Source organism: Chaetodon auriga, chromosome 19 (assembly GCF_051107435.1).
Source record: "Chaetodon auriga isolate fChaAug3 chromosome 19, fChaAug3.hap1, whole genome shotgun sequence".
NCBI classification, from domain to species: Eukaryota; Metazoa; Chordata; class Actinopteri; order Chaetodontiformes; family Chaetodontidae; genus Chaetodon; species Chaetodon auriga.
Window position 1 is genome coordinate 11770624 of NC_135092.1, and position 15686 is coordinate 11786309.

Genomic DNA, 15686 nt, shown 5'->3' on the forward strand with positions numbered 1-15686 from the left:
GCAGGCCAGAGAGCCGCGCAAACTTTCACTGCAGCTCTGCAGGGACGCTCTGGTTCTCTGCTTGTTGCGCACTCGTCGACTTTGCAGTCTCCCTGCACCTATGAAGCCTCGGAGTAAAAGCTGCCAACCCCTCAATTTGATTCACTTCCTGTAGTCAGACTCCTTCCCAAAAGTGAAGAGAGGGGGGACAAGGGAAAGGAAGGAATTTTTCTATCCTAAATAAGGCTCTCTGCGGAGCAGCAAGGAACTCCTCGCCTCTGCATAGCTTCATAACGTCTGTAGCTTGTGTCAGTGACGGTCAGGTCGTCGCGCACAGCAGCGTTTTACAGAGAAAATAAGCATTTCGCGTTCAAAACAAAGCTGCAGTTACACTCGAGTCCATGCATGGTACGGATGGTACAAGTTCTGACGCCCATCGCCGAGTCTACTCCTGATTCCACGCACCGAGTTTGAGGACATTGTACGCTGTGAGACTCCAGGGGGTTCATGTACTGGAAAAATGAAGTTTTGTCCCCTCTTTCAGGGGGAAATAAGATTCTGTCCGAAGGAATTCCCACGAAACAGGTACTAACACTGGAAATGGCTGAGCTTCAACTTTGTGCGTAAAAGGTTCAAATTGGAGATGTACCCCACTTATGCACTGTTTGGGCCTTCACTGTTTACCATAGATTGAATTAGCTTTTTATGCGATGACGTACAACTAATAACGCCGCAACAAGCAGCTTCACTGTGGACTCATTTCGATTCACCGAATTGTTTCTCCTCTTTCGTGGACATTCAGTCGATCTGTCTGTCCGCTGCTGCAAAAAAACGCGCTTTATTTGCAGCCCGCAGCATCGTGTGTGAGTTTTGTTTGTGTCTCTCTGTGATGTCATAAGAATCACTGCTTGTGTACTGAGATCAGCTGCACGCGCCAGCCGCTGTGAAGAGGCACGCGCCTCTCTGTTATGAATAGCGTGATTTGCGGTCCGCGAGCCTCTCGAGCGCTGCCAATTCGCCCGAGAAGAATTGGATTTTAATTACAGCCATTAAAAATCAAATTTGCAATTCTTTGGGTGACCCGTTGCCTTTTTCTGATTGACAGTTGAAATTGACACTCCGGGTCCCTCTTATCCACAGCGTTTCAAGCTATTTGTAATTACAGGTAGTTTTTTCCCCCTCCACTCTCGTGTCCTGGATTGCGAAGAAAATACTATTATTCTGAGAGGCATGGGTTAAGGGGAAGGGAAAAATCAATCCAAATTGAAATAGCTTCATTAAAATGTGCCTTTTGTTGCCGGAGCCCTTTTAACAGTTTTAACCGGGGTTTATTGTCAGGACTGCGTTATATAGGAGTAGCCTTGAAGAGCTGTCTGCAAATGACTCACGAGGATTTCTCAGCTGAAGATGAGACGAGAAAAGTGATGAAGACTTGCCGTTTACTGAACGTTGTCTTATAGGTGATCTCCACCGAGCATCAGAGCACACCGGGAGCCTCGCGCCGCAGCGTGGACTCTAAACACACGCCAATGGTGAGAGCTTTTTCACTATTTATGCTTTGAAAATGTCTGGATCGTTCGGTGCGCCCATTGCGCGCAGTAGCTGACCGCTCGGCCCCGTGCGCATCCAGTGCATGCGGAAATCTAGTTGGGGTTCATGCAAATCTTTATTTTATATGTGTGACTATATGCACGCATCATGAAAATGGCGACAGCTTCAAACTGGCACTGGTGGGGATGAGGATTATTCTGTGTGTTTCTGAGCTGTGCTGATGCCCTCTTGCAGTCTCACTCGGACGGAGAGTCCCAGCGGTCCAACATGGAGCGGGAGGACACTCGCTCGTCCCCCAGCACTCCGTCCACCCCGTCCGTGTGCTCGCCGACCTCCACCGCCAGCTCGGTGCCGTCCACCGGGAAGAACATGTGCGCCAGCTGCGGTCAGGAGATCCTGGACAGATACCTGCTGAAGGTGAGAGGCCGACCCTGACTTAAACACTCAGACTAAAAAATATTTTCTGCTGGGGGCGCCTTTTTGAATTGTTTACCTTTTTTTTTTGAATTTTTTTTTTTTTTACTTTGGCATCAACATAGACAGGCAACAAATAGCTTGTCTACACAAGCCCAGCAGAGGCGAGAGGAGGAGGGTGCCATGTTGACCCTGGTTTTGGTTTGGACGGCTCTGCTGTGTGTTTGCGCTGAAGGCCTGAACTTTAGCTGTTCTTGCTGTTGCATTTACACTCTTCGCGAATAAAGAACCACGAGCCAGAGACAAAACTCCAAAACAGACGAGGGAAGAAATATGTCACCCATCACTAACTGTAGCTATGATATCCAAGAAACGCATATTTAACAAGCCTTCATTTTTATATGTTTATAATTATTTTATGAACCTACAAAATACAGAAAAATACTCTCAATACAAAATACTCTCTCCAGTGACTGTTTCTAAATTTAAACGGCGATTTTAGGCGACAAAACTCACGCAGGAGACGGTGTTTGGAGACCGCAGACACAACAGGGATGTTTTGGTTTGGACTGTTTTTCAGCCTCGCTGTCAGTACGCCCTGTCTTGTCGCGTGCGCTCGCGTGCTTCCAGCCAAAGCGGTCTTTAGTCGCGCGCAGATGAGTGTGTGTGTGTGTGTGTGTGTGTGTGTGTGTGTGTGTGTGTGTGTGTGTGTGTCAGGAAGTGTGAAGATCATTAGTGTTTTATCTGACTCTGATTTGATCTCAGTGTGCAGGACAGACAGCGTCTTGGGAAACAATGTTTGGGCAAGAAATAACGCCACGGTGGTTTTATTCGCAAAGATTTAATTTTAGTCTTATTAAATATTTATTCTCTTAAACGATCTTTCTTCTCAAGATTAATTTAAGACTGAGAACAGGTTATTTTTGTTGTTGTATCAAAGTCAAGGCCTATTAGGATATTATCTGAAACTGTAATCGTTTCAAATATCTTTTACAAGTGACTGAAAAAAATGATTAAACAATTTCCAAACTATAAATAAATAAAAGAAATAAAGAAAATTAATCATTCCTGCTCTTACATAATACATTAAAATCTCCTGTGTGCAGCACTTTTTTTTTTTTTTTTGGATCTTTTTTCATTTGGCCTGTTTAAAAAAAAAGAATTAGCCGTCTTTTTTATTTTACTTTATTTTATTTTTTGTGGCTACGTCTTTCACGCTGGCCGCTGCTGTAAATAAATGCACGTAAATTAATCAACACCTACCGATTCCTAAAATAGGACACTTACAATAAATGAATTCGGTAGGCCTGGATGAAATCGCAATTTAAAAAGCGACATTATGAATGCCTTTATAAACAGTTCATTGAGCAGCATAAGGCCATAAGCTCCGCTTTGAGCGAAATCATAAACAAACTCATGTGAACTAATACCTAAAATGAACAGAGCACATAAGTGTACTGTGATTTTTGTATTGTGATGAGATCTTTTCAAACTGTTCATCTTACAGCCTTCACCATCTCCCAGCATAAATAATGAGGCCAAATTTAACCATCATGTTAAATACTCAGAAATTAGGTGACTTTGTTATCTGTAAACCTTCAAAGGGATCTAAATCAAAATTTCAGATTGATCACCTTTTTCTATGTCTGACAATTATTAGAATATTTTTGGAATAAAAGTTAAGTCATTGTTGTTACATAGGCCCATACAGTCAGATTCTTCAGGCTTTGAAATTTCTCAGTGTGCATGTATGTCAGCTGCAATATTAGTCGACCTGAATTAAATGATTTAATCAAGTCCATTCAGGAATATTAGGACTAAAGTATAGTGTTAGAAAACATTTGATGCAACAAAGCCCAAAGGGATCTCTGTACAGTCACAGTTAAGAAACACAGACTCACTAAAAAGCCATAATATATTGATTAAAGTTATACAGTTGTAGATAAATTATGCCTAAATGACTGTAAGCTCATTATTAAACATCACGCTTAGATATGAAAATGATAAAGAAATATTTTTGTGTTGTCTTAGATGATAATTATTATGTTGAATATTATTAAGCTGATAATCGAGCATTGCACAGTAGCTCTCTAGGAATAATGAATATCATAGCCATACGTATGCAGATACATTACTGAGCAACACACACACACACACACACACACACACACACACACACACACACACACACTGTAAGTCCCCGCTGTAGTGATTTATCATTGGTGTGTGTTTGACATGGATGTTGTCTGGTTGCAGGTGAACAACCTGATCTGGCACGTGCGCTGTCTGGAGTGTTCTGTCTGCAGGACGTCGCTGCGTCAGCACAGCAGCTGCTACATCAAAAACAAAGAGATCTTCTGTAAAATGGATTATTTCAGGTAGGGTAAGTTTAAGACCGTGTTTTCAAAATACCACGTCTACTCTGCCAACACAGGCCTCCCTCCCCTCGTCTGCGTCTCTCTCTCTCTCTCTCTCTCTCTCTCTCACACACACACACACACACACACACACATACACACACACACACCTCCTCTGAGATGGATGCGGGTTGCCTCATGCGTTCTTGAAAGACCTTTTCAAAAACTCTCAAAGTCTGTAACAACATAAAAGTCTTAGTGCATCGCTGAAAGAGCCACGGTTTTGTTATGGCTATCCAAAGCACAACATTTCCACTCGCTACAGAGAGGATATAAAGAATATCCAGCGTAGCAGGATGTCATTTTTTAAAATTCAGTGCTTTATGATGAAACGTTTAAATGGGATTATTGTAGCTCTTGAGGGTTATATAGGCCTGTTTTTTGGGGGGATGTTTTGATCTACGTGTCATAAACTAAGATCCTATCAGATTTTGAGTGGCAAAGTGAAAAAACATTGCATTATTTTAGTGGTTAATTTCTCTGGACCATGGCAAATCAGACTGGCTTGGACCTGTTTTTATTGGGCCACTGGCTACATGATATATTTTCCGGTTTCTCTGAGCTAAATAAATGGTGAACTCACACCCTCAGTGCACACACAGCAGCTATGGCAGTATTAAACGTATCATCACACAGTTAGAGCACGGCAAGTGTGAAGTGGCTGTTTTATCCTCATGAGAGGGACACGTGAAATTAGTGGAAATGGACAGAAATGCTCGATCGAGCGTGTAGCTGTTTAGTCGGTCCCTATTGGCAAACAAAGCATTAAACGCAATGGAAACTCATAAAACGGGAAGAAAAGTCTGTTCTATTCTATTTGTACTGTGCATGAATGACCATCATCATCCATGAAATGTGAAAATAGAAAGAAGTGTCCCCAAATGAAAACTGTGTTATAATTATAAAACATGGCACATCATTGTTATTAATTTCCAAACAAAAGTAAATTAAAACAAAATGAAAATGATAGAATTATTTCAGTCTTCAGAGTCTAGTTCAAGAGTGGAGTCATAAGACAATCTATCTACGTTGTGGTCGACAATTTCATTATTTTCATGCAAGATCAAAAGGCAGCGACACAATAAACAAAGAGATAGTAGGAGATATGCACACAGACAGACAGACAGACACACACTTTGGAGAAAGTGTAGTGTGTTGAGGGAGAGAGAGAGAGAGAGAGAGAGAGGGAGAGAGAGACTACGTTGAGTTATTGTGATTCAAGGATGAATTTGCTATCTGTTGTATTCATTCAACAAATACCGTCCATGTGTCTATGCAGCAGAGGAGGAATAAGTCTTGGCTGATTGATGGTTTTACATATAGATTTTTTACACTTTTTCACTTTTTGTGTGAGAAAGAGAGAGTGTGACTGAGAGAGAGAGAGAGAGAGAGAGAGAGTATATTTGTGTGTGTGTGTGGTATCTGAGGTTAAATGGGGTTCACAGCAGCAACAGCATATAGTAAAATTCTGTGCTGTAGCCTGAGGCTAGTGTAACCATTGAATGGGCACACATGCACATTTGTGCACACTGTATGTGTGTGTGAGCTTGTGTGTGAGTGCTTGGACCTGTAAGTCAGCTTTGGTGTTTGTCTGATCGAAACCTGACACCGAGCCACCGCACTGAGGTTTATAATCACCAGCAATTAGTCGTCCTCCACCCCAGACCCTCAGGCCTCCAGACCAGCAATTAGACCGCCCCGAGTGCCCGGTCAGCATGTTTCTGATCTGAATGCGACTCCTATCCAAACTAAAAACACACACATCGAGACAGATACGTGCACGCTTACGCATGGACACACACCTAAATATTAAAGCATGAATATGAAACATTTCCATGCATAAATTAGCAAGAATGCACCGTACACATTGCCTCCTTTTACAACTCAAAAGAACGTACGCACACTTGCTGACACAGCCACACACATAAACATACACCGAGATCTGTGTTTATTTATGTATGTCCAGCAGCTGCCAATCATTTTGCTCATTTTTTCACAAAATGGAGATTTTTGTGTTTGCTCTGCCACATCATAATAATATTTTTACCTGACCCGTCTCCATTTAAATGCTCTTTCACCATTCACCCCTCTCACCCTCAATGCTGCTCCCCGAGGAAGTACGAAACATGCACAATGGATTAAAACATGTCCGAGCATCAGAGAATGGTAACGAGCAGCACAGATGTAGCGGTCACTGGGTCACTCATTATATGCCTAACGCACACTTACCATGTAATGATATGAAATACAGTAATTGTGATTAAAAAGCATGCCTGAACATAGAAGTGATATATGTGTTCATACTAGTTGTTGACCAACCAGGATCAGAATTAGAAGTGTCACCATGAATTTCTAAAGGAAAACTGTGCATTAAAGACACCACAGATTACAGACATTTATACAGCAGCTTCATGTCAACTAGTGTGCAGCAGTGAGCTACAATGAGTAGACTTAAAGAAATAAATAAGACAGGGTCTAAAGCTCAAATTATGGGACCATTGCGTCTCATGTTAATAAAGAAAATAAACCCTAAAAAAAACTTGAACAGCTGCACATTCAAACTCTTATAGTTCAGACTTAGTGTCATGACCTTTGTGAATCTCTGCTTTTGAACGTATGAACATATTGAACAAATGTTTTACGATCTGAAAATTCTTATGCCATTGAAATGTTTAATTTTCTAAACAGAACATGTAGAATTTGCAGGGACTACATGCAGAACCAAGCTGCAGTGACGAGCTGGTGAGCCACAGTTAGCCTTGGCTGAAGCTAATTTCTCCTCACTCTGTTAACTAGTTTCCTGTAACTGAAAAATCTATCTTAATGTGTAAACATCATAGTAATTGAATTTGTTATACCACATAAATAAGGCACTAACTAAAGTAAATCTAATCAAAATGTAGGAAAAAAAAAAAATAAGAGCAGACATATTAGCCCTGCTAAATCTAACTTTTGCAGAGAAGCAGTGACTGCTGTCTGATGGTTTGGACAACAGTGGTTTTTCTGTGCATAAACTGCACATCAAAGCAATCACCTTAACATGATGCTCTCTGTTTCCTTCCTGTCAGTGGAGTAACTACACTATTTGCTGTGTAGAGAGACTCTAAACATAGCAAAGTTGAAATAAATAATAAACTTGATTTCATGTAGGGCTGCAACTAATGATTATTTTCATTGTTGATTAATCTGTTAATTATTTTCTTGATTAATAGATTTGTTGTTTGGTCTATATAATGTCTTGTTTTGTCCACAACCCAAAGATATTCAGTTTACTGTAACAGAGGAGTAAAGAAACCAGAAAATATTCACATTTAAGAAGCTGGAGTCAGAGAATTCCACTTTTTTTTCCTTAAAAAATGGATTAATTGATGATCAAAATCAAAAGAATAGTTGACAACTCATTGATTAATAGTTGTAGCTCTAATTTGATGGTCTGGATTCACTGAAGGTCACTGAAGAAAACATTTTCTCCTCAGTTTGGTCACAATCTCTGGAGAAAAAGCCACATTTGCATAATAACACTTGTAGGTTTAGATTTGATTACCTTGTAAATCACAGTGGAAAGTGAGAAATTATTGAGAAAATCTTGCAGTAACAGTGAAGCTTTGCTGCAGGACTGGGGTCTGTACAATGGTTACCTCTGTAAATATAAACTGTAATCTGGGTTTAGGCCAGATTTAAACTCGGCTAAACACCAATGCGAGTCCAGATCCTCTGGGCTGGTTTCAAACCTCTGGAGATATTTCCTCATCTGTGTCAGCCTCTCATCTGGCTTTGGACTGACGGCTGCTTTAATGGGGCGTAATAGCAGGAAATCAGAGTGGGTTCCCCTCCATATATGTGTGTGTGTGTGTGTGTGTGTGTGTGTGTGTGTATGGGGGAGGAAGGTGGTGCGTACATGTCAGCATAGGGGGCGCAGGACAGAGCCCACGCTGTGCTCTTAAACCTGTGTCAGGCCTCAGGGGCTTGCTCACACACACACACACACACACACACACACACACACACACACACACACGCAAGCCATTTCTTTATCAGCCTCCCCCCCTCTGACCCCCCTCGCCTCTCTGCACCCCTCCCTCGCCTCGCTCCGTAGAAACATCATCCTTGTCCGTGAGCTGCAGGCCACACAGGAAGTTGCATTGCTGCACTAATCAGGGGCACCCTGGGATACTGACAGCGTAACCAGAGTCCATGTATGTAGGAAACTTTGTGGGCGAGATGTGTGCATGTGTGTGCATCTCTTTCTGAATGTGTGTGTGTGTGTGTGTGTGCATGTTTGTGTATTGTATTAATAATTATTCATCAACCCACCTCTGGTTAGCTGATTAGGTCTCCATAGCAACAAAGACGAGCAAGCGGTACGGAGTGATTTCAGCTTTATTAAGAACTGAACGAATCAAAATTATAATAAGACATCTGTCACACAATGCTACACATTTAGATAAAGCCCGCTCTGTCAAAGCACTGAAATAGATTATTCATTTCATAAAGCAGATCGGTTATTATAAAGGAAACTGCCTGCAGCCTCGAGGAACAGAGCGTACACACGTCAAGGTTTCTTTTGTGCGGTTAATGTGTTAAAGCCTGATAACAAATCTGTTAAAAGAAGATGTTAAGTATTTTATGGCATCTTAGATTCTCATTCAAAGGGGAACCTCACATCTGAAAACCACACAGTCGAGCAAGAAATCTCCAAGGACAAATCTAACAGACATTAGAGTATCCTCACAGAACATCAGAAATAATCCAAAAAACGTGCACCTCCTCAAGCTGCTCTTTCAGCAGCAGGTGAATTAGCGTTAAAAAAAAGTCAAGATTAGACGAAAGAAGGGGAGCAAATAGGAGACGTCTAGGGGAAAGGGGAGTTTTGTGGTGTAGGATTTTCCCCTCTTGTGAGTGATATAGGAGGCCGTGAGGAGTGACATTGCTCCAAAATAAACACCAGGTTTTTTGGTACAAAGACAAAACGAGATGCAAAAAAAAAAAAGACAGGAGTAGAGGGAGGGAGAGGTCAGGGGAGATGAAGATGGAGGAGGAGGAGGGGGTTAAAACAAGGGATGATTTGCAGCTTTTCTGGGTTCTGTCTCGGAGCATGAAACTGACAAGCTGTCATGCTAGATTAGCTGCAGTGTTCCACAATGTTTTCCTCTTTACTGTAGAAACAGGCTGGAATTCTCCATAACAATCTGAAATGATACGCACATACAGTACAGTAAGCCCTGGAGTCCATTTGTCTCCGGAATGGCTTTATTGGGTTATAAGAGGTTTTTTGGTCAAGTTGCACATATCTGTGACAACTTAAGTCCTCTGTAAGTGCTATGCCAGCTAATTTTATTTCAAGGTCACCACAGAGACTTTTCCCCCCTGGTTTCACTGCTCTGACGCTGAACCGAATGTGTGTGTTATGAGGAATGCCAGGCCTGCTGAAGTGTAGACGTGCTGTTTTTTATTTGGGCATCGCTGTGTTAATGAATTATAGTCACTTGACAGTGACAATAAAGAAAAGCAAAAGGCAGACAGACAGATAGACAGGATGCAGATCCTCAAACAGTAGGCATTTAAAGATGACCTGTAAATATTCTTTACCAGACGACATGCAGGAAAATGAAGCTTCTGGCCAACAAGCCTCATATACATGAGGAGGGGTACGAGTTTGTGAGATGTCAGGGCGATAGTATGCTTTCATCCCAGATAGAGTGGACTTGAGTGCACTGATGCTCTGCCAAACCCACTCACTTGGCAACCCTCGTGCTCTCCGTCCCCCCCCCCCCCCCGCTCTCTCTCTCCCTGCCATCGACGCTCTTTACTTTGCCATTTCCCTCAGCCACTTACTTCCTCTCTCCATGTCTCTTCTTTTCATCCTGCCCTCACCAGTTCTCGCCTCCTTCATACCTTTCAACTGCTGGCTGCTCTTTGAATTTGGCTCCTGTCTGTGATGCTGTGCTCGTGTGAGTTAATCTTCATCTCTGCTGAAAGAAGACAAAGCACTTCTTAATATTTATGTCGGAGCCTGTTTTACTGAACAGTCCCACCATGTTTCGAATTTGAGCTGAATCCAGGCTGTACGTTTGGCTTCTTCTTGCTCCCCCAGCTTCACCCTTGAGGCGGGCTGCCTCTCTCAGCAGAATTGCCAGCTGCTGACCCCAACAATGGCTCTTAACCTAACCATAACCTTCTCAAACCTAAAGTGTTTTATACCCATTAAATGCATAATGTGCTCCTTAAACAAGGAGCTTAATCTCTTTTGATTCGGGTGTAAACAGGAAATTTGTATTATATTTCGGTTGTATTAAAATAGAGCTTTTGTTTTTGTTTTCTGGATACTCCACAGTGCCAGCTGCGCAGTTGAAGGATACGGCTGGTGATATTTCAGATTTTGCGTATTTTTAACAAATCCCATTTAAAGACCAAAACTAACCAAGTCTTGTCTGTGTGGACAAATTCTGATGTATCTTATTCCTCTCTACCACAGCCCTCCATTGTTGTACTTTAACTATTAAAAACACAGAAATGGGCCACACTGTCACATGAGGCGGCATGTTTTTTGCATGATGATGGCCATGGGCACTCTAGTTTATTTTGAGTCACTTCTGCACCATCCTGCTGCTGTAAATACTCACTAAAACACCAAATGTGTCTTAATCCGCAGCTGAAAATAGTCCCCCATCAAATGCATTGTTCACTCTATGAATAATATGTGTGAAGAGTTACAGTGCCAGGATGTTGAAACCACGTCTTTGTGAGCCAGTTTAAAAGATTTACATCTTCACACAGGGATTAAATGGGATCGGGGAAGTCAAAAACTATTGAGAGGGGAATAACGCCTTGTTGGTTTTGGTCTTTTCATGGGATTTGTTGCCAGTCAGGAAAATATAGAATGACACCAGCCTTATCCTTCAAGAATAAAACAACTTTCACACACCTCACACACGTATCTCTGAGATAATGAATGTAAATCTATGGCAGTCTTTGCCCTTCTGCTCTTTCACCCTTTTATTTGTCTCTTTCTGCCCTCAGTCACATTTTACACGTTCAGATATTTCAAATGAAGAGAGCGTGTTTATTTCAGACATTAATATCTTGGTTGGAGCTCAGGGGGAGTTGTCTCAAAGCGTTTGCTGACTCTTTTCCTCTCTCTCTGTCCGTAACTTTCTCCCTGTTTATCTTTCATCGTCTGCCTCTGCGCCCCTCAACCCTCAGCGCCACCCACCCATAGAGAACAGTAAGTCAGGTGGTTTCGGTTTATATGCCGCCTGACCTCACTGTTGCTATCAGTTACAGCGGGGCGATCAGAAGTGATGTCATCCAAGTCTTTCTTCATCCTCCACCGTGTGTAAAACCACCCCGGTCTACATGTGTGTTGGTGCGTTCTCTGGTGTATGTGTGTGTGCGTGTGTACATGTCAGGGCCTTCATGCATCAGCCAGGAAATTGCAGGTGTTGGTTTGTTTGCATTCAAGGCTCAGCTTGCAGCCGCAGTCAGGAGTCTTTTCTGAAGGCCATATCCTCCTCCAAGGTTTCTTCCTTAAATCCTTTGAGTTCTGCCCAAACTTAAAGTTAAAAAACACTTATTTTCAACTTCTGCTCTCTCAAAATATGCTCAAAGAAAAGGTCGTCTGTGCGTGTTTATTTCTATGTGCGTACTATCTGGAAGTGGCCATCAGGTCCGATTTAAAATGTAATTTCCTCTACTGCAATGTTGCTTTTACCCCATCTACGTCTCTCTAATTCCTAGTCCTGTTTCTCCCTCTCCTGCTTCTCCTCCTCTGCCTCTGTTCTCCTTTTTCTCTCCCTCGCAGTAGGTTTGGTACTAAGTGTGCCCGCTGTGGGCGGCAGATATACGCCAGCGACTGGGTGCGCCGTGCAAGGGGAAACGCGTACCACTTGGCATGTTTTGCGTGCTACTCGTGTAAGAGGCAGTTGTCCACAGGAGAGGAGTTTGGCTTGGTGGAGGAGAAGGTCCTGTGTAGGATCCACTACGACACCATGGTGGAGAACCTCAAACGAGCGGCTGAGAGTGGTGAGTAGTGGTTCTGGCATATTTGCTGAAATGTGTCTCTGCGGCTGTGCAGATGTTTGCTCAGCAGTCCTCCCAAATGAGAGGTTATCTGAATTTGTGAATTTTAATATATTTCATAGTGCCTGCATAATTTGCCTTTTACTATGTCTTTTATCATTTATTTTTACATTATCTGTGATTTAATATGTCTGGCCTGCCTCTCTCTGATTTCTCAGTGGTTCTGATGGATGCCAACATAATGAGTGGATTTGTAGGTCATGTTGCAAGAGCTCAAAATTGGGTCTCAGCTGAGGAAAAACTAAAAAAAAGTCCTTTTATGATACAGTGTCCAAGTCTTCTGGTTCAAATACATCCCTTGGTTTTGGTCATTTAAAATTGTTATTCAATACATTTGTCTGTCATCTCACGTGTCTGCTGTTTTGTTTTGTTTTTTTTCAGGAAACGGTATCACGTTAGAAGGAGCGGTTCCAACAGAACAAGACAGTCAACCCAAACCAGCCAAAAGGGCACGCACATCATTCACTGCAGAACAGCTACAGGTCAGACACACACACACACAATCCCAGCTGAATGTCTCCCAGACAATTTGCATCTTATTTTTGAAACTATGCAGCCCTCTCACCACATTTTAACCCTTAATCTGTGGTCTGTGTAATAAACTGATTTCAGCAACATCTGATTTCATGCTAATGTTTCGTCTCAATATGCAGATCATGCAGGCTCAGTTCGCCCAGGACAACAATCCAGATGCCCAGACGCTACAGAAACTAGCCGACATGACAGGCCTAAGCAGAAGAGTTATACAGGTCAGTGCACAGACGTCCACACTCTTCTGCTCTTATCTTATGGTGCAGTTGTAGCTGCATGCATTGAAATAACAGTAGTAAAATGGGCAGATGTGCGTAGTCATATAAACAGTCATATAAATATACTTTCACAGTTTTGTCTTTTGCGTTCTTTCTGAAATAAATCGACATCTCCTATTTCAAGAATATAGCTACATGATGTACATTGCGTCTTCATAGGTGTGGTTTCAAAACTGCAGAGCAAGACACAAAAAGCACACGCCCCAGCACAGTGGGGCTCCCCAAGGTCATCCCCAGTCCAGGATACCCTCGTCCCTGCCTGATGAGCTGCATTACTCCCCCTTTGGCAGTCCTGAGCGAGCACGCATGGTGGCCCTTCACGGGTACATCGACAGTAAGTTGTTTACTACTAAAATAGTCGTACAAATCTCCCATCTTACTGTTAGTACATTTAAATACTGTAACTGTTACGGTATTTTTCTAAAGCAGATTATTCTTCATCTTAAAATCCTTTTTGCGTGTTTTTTGTGTGCTCTCCAGGTCATCCCTTCTCCGTGCTGACCTCTCAGAGTCTCCCTCACCAGGCCATGTCACTGCCCCAGCTCCCCCTCAGCCGCTAGCGCTCCACCACTCCGACCCTTATGACCCCCAAACCTCCGGATCCCAACCCTTGATCTCTCATCGCTGACGTCTGCAGACCTGACCCGGAGGTCACGCAGGAGTCAGCTTGGAGAAACGACACATCTTGCAGGAGCCCCGCCCACTCGGAAACAGAAAAACGGAAGGAAGAGGAAAAATTAAGACACATCCGTCCTTATGTTTTTTTTTTTTTTCTTTATGAGGACGGGAATATCCCACCTGCAGCCACTCTGTCAAAAACCAACGTGAAGCATTTATCATTAGCAGGAACTCGCTGACTGTATTTTACACCACCTAAAGGACCAATTTTGCTTCACATGTACAGCATCTTCCACTCGAAGGTGGTGGGAGTTTTCAAGGGATGAAACTGACCAACGAAGCAGGACTGAAGTCTCTTGAGTGATGTCAGAATACTGAAGATTAACAAAGGGGGGAATTTAAGGGGGAACTGTCATTGTGGCCCAAAGGCCAGGCACACACAGTAGACCACATTAGAGGTAAGACACCTCCCTCTTTTTCTCTAAGCAACCATGAAGGAAACCTACATGTAAATGAAATATGTTGACTGTTCAAATATTCTCTTTAGGAATGACTTTGTGACTTTATGACATCTAAAAAAAAACAAAACAAAAAAAACAGAAACTTCCCAGTTACATTTTTGGTCAATTTTCCACTGAAATTAGATGTAGAATTAGATTTTTTTTGTTGAAAAATTTTAAATATTGTGTGCCTTATCTTTCCCATTGATATCAATAACTGTAGTTATTCACAGCGGTGAATCAGCTAATTAAAATTCCAGCCTGTCATTCATCACTTACAAAGATTTGAGTGTTTTTTTTTTTATTTAATTGTGTAGAACAAATTAGGAAGATTTGAGGAAAATCACAATATATGTCCACAGGCAGCATCTTGACTGTTTATCATGAAGGAAACCATTAAGCACAATGTCTGGGCCTGTGTGTTATTGAATTATGGCTGTAACATTAGAGGCAGGAGCTGACAGATTTTAAGACGCCACAATGCTGTTACATTTCTTTAAACTGACAGAGAAACAGAGGGAAGTCTGAGATGAGCACACTCGTCCAACTACACATTCCTACAAAATCTGACATGTTACAAGTTACATATTTTCATATTTCAAAACAAATGTATTGTCACTAATTTATGATTTCGAAGGTTGCTTGTTCAGCCTCTGTGTGTATGTCTGTGTGTGTGTGTGTGTGTGTGTGTGTGTGTGTGTGTTTCTTTTGCAAGAGGAGGGAAAAGGTGGAGTGTTGGGGCATTGGTACAATATGGACAATACGAAACCGACTGGGGTTGTATATGTGGGTGTTTCTGTGTGTGTGTGTGTGTGTGTGTGTGTGTGTGTGTGTGTGTGTGTCTGTGTCTGTGTGTGTGTCTGTGTGTACTGGCAGGGGTAGAGAGTGTGCATTTGTATTTTAGTGCCATGGCCATTGTGTGAAGAACAGGATCCAACAAGACCTCAATGTCCTTGTATTTATTGAGATGGTAAATCCCTGTAAAGCACTTTTTTTTCCCCCTCTGAAATTGTTTTGTTTCGCTAAAAAACCTGAAATAAAATGAAACAAAAAATTTTATTTGACAGACTGTGCATCATAAATGTTTTGTGTACTAAAATGCAATAAAATAGAATGTGATATTTTTGTGGGTTTGCATCATTTTTGAGAATAAACTAATGAAGCAATAACTCACTTTTATTTTCCTAAACAATGTGTGTGTGTGGCATAAAGCAAGAAAATCAGGCACATTTGGACAAACATAAATAAAATAAATAAATATGAAGTAATTGTATCTTCTATTTTTTTTTATTTTTTAAATATTGCGTGCTTCACTGTCT

At 41.9% G+C, this 15686-nt stretch overlaps 1 protein-coding gene across 3 annotated transcripts; it reads left to right on the forward strand.

Moving 5' to 3' along the window:
- The first annotated feature begins 171 nt into the window (after positions 1–171).
- Positions 172–15584, forward strand: lhx6a (LIM homeobox 6a). Of its 3 annotated transcripts, XR_013079187.1 has the most exons (10): positions 172–564; positions 1440–1511; positions 1765–1947; positions 4201–4322; positions 12163–12383; positions 12822–12922; positions 13094–13189; positions 13409–13583; positions 13730–15197; positions 15244–15584. XR_013079187.1 is itself a non-coding variant. In XM_076757299.1 (9 exons), the coding sequence occupies exons 1-9, from the start codon at positions 487–489 to the stop codon at positions 13807–13809; spliced, it is 1128 nt and encodes a 375-aa protein (XP_076613414.1). In that variant the 5' UTR covers positions 172–486; the 3' UTR covers positions 13810–15584. The 3 variants fall into 3 exon arrangements, 2 of the variants coding, with proteins under 2 accessions (XP_076613414.1, XP_076613415.1); XM_076757299.1 differs by having other exon boundaries at positions 13730–15584; XM_076757300.1 differs by having other exon boundaries at positions 12166–12383; positions 13730–15584.
- The last annotated feature ends 102 nt before the right edge of the window (positions 15585–15686 follow it).

What these genes read in the sequence shown, in the direction of transcription:
- lhx6a (XM_076757299.1), top strand. Translation starts at nt 487, where the DNA reads ATGTACTGGAAAAATGAAGTTTTGTCCCCTCTTTCAGGGGGAAATAAG. An exon ending in TGGACAGATACCTGCTGAAG is followed by an intron (nt 1,948 to 4,200) that starts GTGAGAGGCCGA and finishes GTCTGGTTGCAG; the next exon opens with GTGAACAACCTGATCTGGCA. An exon ending in TAAGCAGAAGAGTTATACAG is followed by an intron (nt 13,190 to 13,408) that starts GTCAGTGCACAG and finishes GCGTCTTCATAG; the next exon opens with GTGTGGTTTCAAAACTGCAG.